The 5,000-nt window shown below is 41.9% G+C and overlaps 1 protein-coding gene across 2 annotated transcripts in view; it reads left to right on the forward strand.

Annotated features, from left to right (window-relative positions):
- Positions 1-5,000, forward strand: part of LOC143292559 (tolloid-like protein 1) — a 100,495-nt gene that overhangs the window by 69,142 nt on the left and 26,353 nt on the right. For both annotated transcript variants that reach the window (XM_076602971.1, XM_076602970.1), the window contains exon 3: positions 3,948-4,224. In XM_076602971.1, the coding sequence (XP_076459086.1) occupies positions 3,948-4,224 (277 nt within the window). The remainder of the gene's footprint in view (positions 1-3,947; positions 4,225-5,000) is intronic.

Here is a 5,000-nt window from a genome sequence, read left to right on the forward strand (position 1 = left end):
GGTGGAAATTATCTCCCGTCGGAAAGTGACTGACTTTACGCATTGGCTGTTTCTGGAGTTCAGGCTTGGAAAGGTCGGCAGTTTCACAATCAATTTGTCTGTGCGTCTACCTATCTGCTGGACTCATCTGTCTGCCTTCCCTCCTCCTCCCCCCCCCCCCTCCTCACACTCTCTCCATGTGTCTCTCTGTGTCTGTATGTCTCTATCTATCTATTTATCTATCTCTACATATATATATATTTATCTCTCTCTCTCTCTACATATATATATATATATATATATATATATATATATATATCTTATTATTCTTTTTCCGTCTTCCCTTTGAGATATATATATATATATATATATATATATATATATATATATATATATATATATATATATATATATATTTCTTCGCTTCTTCTGTTGATCACTTCAGTGTGTAATGCGTTTTGTTTATTCTCCTTTCTTTCGTTTTATCTATTTATTTGTTTCATTCATGTATTGTTTCTCTCTGTCTTTCTTTCTTCCTTTCTTTCTTTCTTTTTTTTTTCTTCCGTTTTCATTTCCTTCTATCTTTCTTTTTTTTTTCTTTTTCTGCTCGTCCATATTTCTTCTTCCTTCCTTCTGTTTTCTTTTTATCTTATGAAACTGTTCATACAATTTCATTCATTCATTCTTTCTCTCATTTTTTTTTAAATTTCTGATCCTATCTCCCTTTTTTCCCCCCATACGTTGCACACTTCTTCTTTTTTCTCTTCTTCTTCTTCCTCCTTCATCTTTCTTGTTTTCAATTACTCTTGGTTTGTTTCAAGTCTTCGTCTTCTTTTTTTTTTCTTCTTCTTCTTTTTTTTTTTCGCCAGTCCATGGTTCACTCCTTAATACTGTTCGTTTGCACGTGTCTAAAACACTAAGCCATGCAATTTTATTAATGCCTGCACTTTAGCGATGACTGTTGACATTGGGCGAGGGAGGGGTGTTGGGGTTGGGTGGGGGGGGGGGGGGGGATTTATAAAGCAGTCAGTCCTGTAATGTTCCAAATGTGTTAATAGCGTTGCCATTTGTGCGGGGTGTGATTTGTGCAAAATGGTTTCCAGTGGCAGTGCAGAGGGCGCAATGGAAGGGGGGGGGGGGGAAGGAAATGCTGTTGCTGCTGTTGTTGTTGTTGTCGTCGTCGTCGTCGTTCGTTGCTTTTGGTGATGTTTTAACATCGTCGTCGTCGTCGTCATCTTTATCGTAATTCTTACTGCCACCACCACGATCGTCATTTTCATTGCCGTCGTAGCCATCGTCGTCATCATCATCATCATCATCATTACCATCACCACCACAAATACTACCACCACCACCATCATCATCGTCATCATAATCATCATCAGCATGATCACTATCATAATCATAGTCATCGTCGACGTCGTCATCATCATCATTGCAATCATCGTCATTACCACCATTACCACAATCACTACCACCCTCATCGCTATGATTATCATCGTCATTCTGATCATTATTAACATCATCACAACCGCCATGGACACCAGCCATTATCATCACTCCGTTATTATCACTTTTTTTTTTTTCCATCGGGACACTTTCAGCATAAAAACATCGCCACCTTCTGAAAATCTTTTACTACTCCTACGACTACTACTACTATAATGATAATAATAATGATATTGATGATAATGATGATGATGATGATGATAACACCCACACCTTCATTGGGAATGTTGATGGTGTCTTTTCTTTTAATACTTTAAAAAATTTTATTTAGTTTTATAGATTTTTTTTCTCCTCAAGGCCTGACTAAGCGAGTTGGGTTACGCTGCTGGTCAGGCATCTGCTTGGCAGATGTGGTGTAGCGTATATGGATTTATCCGAACGCAGTGACGCCTCCTTGAGCTACTGAAACTGAAACTGAAACTTTAACACTCATTATAAGTCATTTCTCTGTTGAATTAACGACTTCTCTTTTACGAAGTCCAATAAGTAACTCTCTTTATTGGTACTTAAATAAGTATATTTCAAATAATCATCTTTGATTCCACCCTCGTTCTACCCAGTTCTCTCCAATTCACAGTTCATACACTCCTCCTCTCCTACCTTTTAAACGATAACATTCAGATGTGGAAATTCATTCTTTCAGCAAAGAAAATGTCTACAATCGCCAGCAAAGAAAATGTCTACAATCGACTGGACATTAAAAAGAACCCCATTCCTCCTCTCTTATACGTTCTCCATATATATCCCTGTTGCATGTGTCTTTATTTGCTATCTTTTTTCTGTTTCTCACTACTGTGTTTTAAATATTATCATTTCTGTGTAGTGTGTTACTCGCTATTGTTTCGTCAACATATGAACGATTCCGTGTCTCTCATACTGACGCTGCGTTATCATTGCACATGTATTGAGTATATCGAGTTTTGGAGTGATGGCCTAGAGGTAACGCGTCCGCCTGGGAAGCGAGAGAATCTGAGCGCTCTGGTTCGAATCACGGCTCCGCTGCCGATATTTTCTCTCCCTCTACTAGACCTTGAGTGGTGGTCTGGACGCTAGTTATTCGGATGAGACGACAAACCGAGGTCCCGTGTGCAGCATGCACTTAGCGCACGTTAAAGAACCCACGGCAACAAAAGGGTTGTTCCTGGCAAAATTCTGTAGAAAAATCCACTTCGATAGGAAAAAAAACAAAACAACAACAAAAAACTGCACGCAGGAAAAAAATACCAAAAAAATGGGTGGCGCTATAGTGTAGCGACGCGTTCTCCCTGGGGAGAGCAGCCCAAATTTCACACAGAGAAATCTGTTGTGATAGAAAGAAATACAAATACAAATATACCCATGTCTATTTGTGTATTGTGTTTGTGTGTCTCTTTAAACAACGGCAGATATGTATAAGACGGCCACCGTTGGAAAAATAAAGATTCATTCATTCATTCACTCAAAGAGGAAGGTAGTAGATTGGTTAAGACGCTCATCTGCCAATACAGAGAGTCCGTGAGGGTCTGGGTTCGAATCCCGCTCTCGCCCTTTCTTCCAGGTTTAACTGGAAAATCAAACTGAGCGTCTAAGTCCGAGAAGCAGGGTACAGCGCGCACTGAAAATGAACTCTCATGGCGAGAGGGTTGTCCTCTGGCAAAATTATGTAGAAGAAATCCATTCTGATAGGTACACACACACACACACACACACACACACACACACACACACACACACACACATACATATATATATATATATATATATATATATATATGCATGCACTTAAGGCCTGACAAAGCGCTTTGGGTTATGCTGCTGGTTAGGCATCTGCCTAGCCGATGTGTTGTAGCATATAATGGATTTTTTACGAACGCAGTGACGCGTCCTTGAGAAACTGAAACTGAAAACTGAAACTGTCTCTCACTCACTCTCTGTCTCTCTCGAACGAACGTTCGTTCGTTCGTTCGTTCTCTGTCTCTATCTCTGTCTCTGTCTCTGCCTGTCTCTCTCTGTCTCTCTGTCTCTCTGTCTCTCTCTCTCTCTCTCTCTCTCTCTCACTCTCTCTGTGTCCATTACCCCATTATTATCAGTATCGACTGTCATGTGTCAAATATTTGATTTGTCCATCGTGTCGAGAATCTAAAGAAGACGCCGTTCACTTTGTGCTTCGTTGTCCAGTATCAAGAGATCTTAGAGAACAGTTGATTTCAGTTAAATACTGTCGACAGCCTTTCTTGTCCAGACTAATCATATCAATGTCATCAACAAATTAAAAAAAAGTCAAGAAATTCGCTCTTTTTCTTCACATGAAAGACGAAGTATGTATGTCACATAACGAAGTCTTTGAATGTACGACTTAAGCATGCCTTTAAATGTACGACTTGAACATTTTTTACTGTATATCCCCCCTTCTAAGGGGCTATGGCCTCAGTTTATGAATAGACCACCTCAATCTCAATCTCTCTGTGTGTCCCGGACAGCCGGCTTCATGGAGGACATAGCTCTGGACGACGAGGACTACAGCATGATGCGGCGCGTGCTGAGCGCGGAGAACTCCAGCTTCTTTGAGCTGCAGATCGAGGACCCCGGAATCCACACCCACCGCCTGGGGCCCGCCCAGCACCAGCACGACAAGAAGAAGATGAAGGCCAAGCTCCTGCAGAGCATCTACAAGCCGCAGACCCTGCGGGACAAGGAGATGCTGAAGAAGATCCTGACGGAGAAGAAGAAAGAGCTGAAGGCGAAGTGCTCTGGGAAGTGAGTTGTTTGTTTGTTTGTTCTGGATTTCTCTTGAAGGAACTGGGTGGGCTGGTGGGTCGATGGTGGGGGAATCTTTGAGGAGGAGGAGGAGGAGGAAGGGGTGGAAGTAGAGAGAGCGGGATGAGAAGAAAGAGGTTAAGGAGAAGTACTCTGAGAAGGGAGTATGTTTGTTCGTTGTTGTGACTGAAGGCCTGACTAAGCGCGTTGGGTTACGCTGCTGGTCAGGCATCTGCTTTGCAGATGTGGTGTAGCGTATATGGATTTGTCCGAACGCAGTGACGCCTCCTTGAGCTACTGATACTGATACTGTTGTTTTTTGTATGTGTTTGTTTTTTGTTTGTTTGTTTTTTTAACATATTAACACGCACCTTTTAATACATATAAACTTGAACAGATACACACCTATGTCCGCATAAACAGTGACACTCTCATGTGTATATAAACACACATAGAGCAGAGGATAAGAAGATAACACAGTATGTTTGTTCGTTGTTTTTTGTTGTTGTTTTTTCGGGAGGGGATGGGGAGGGAGGTAGTGGGGGGTGGGTGTGGGGGGGACTGGTGTGCAGATGAATAGGCAGTAGGTTGGGGGTGGGGGGTGGGGTCTTTGATGAGGGGGGCGACGCTGGGAGGAAAGAAAGAGAATGAGAGGGGGGGAGGAGGAGCTCAAGGAGAAGTGATCTGGGAAGTAAAGTTTTGAGTTTAGGTTTTGGAAGGGTGTGGGATAGTGGTAGGTGGGTGTGATGTGGGGACGGTGTTGGAGTAGAAGAGAG

The sequence above is a fragment of the Babylonia areolata genome, chromosome 18 (genome assembly GCF_041734735.1).
Source record: "Babylonia areolata isolate BAREFJ2019XMU chromosome 18, ASM4173473v1, whole genome shotgun sequence".
NCBI lineage: Eukaryota > Metazoa > Mollusca > Gastropoda > Neogastropoda > Buccinidae > Babylonia > Babylonia areolata.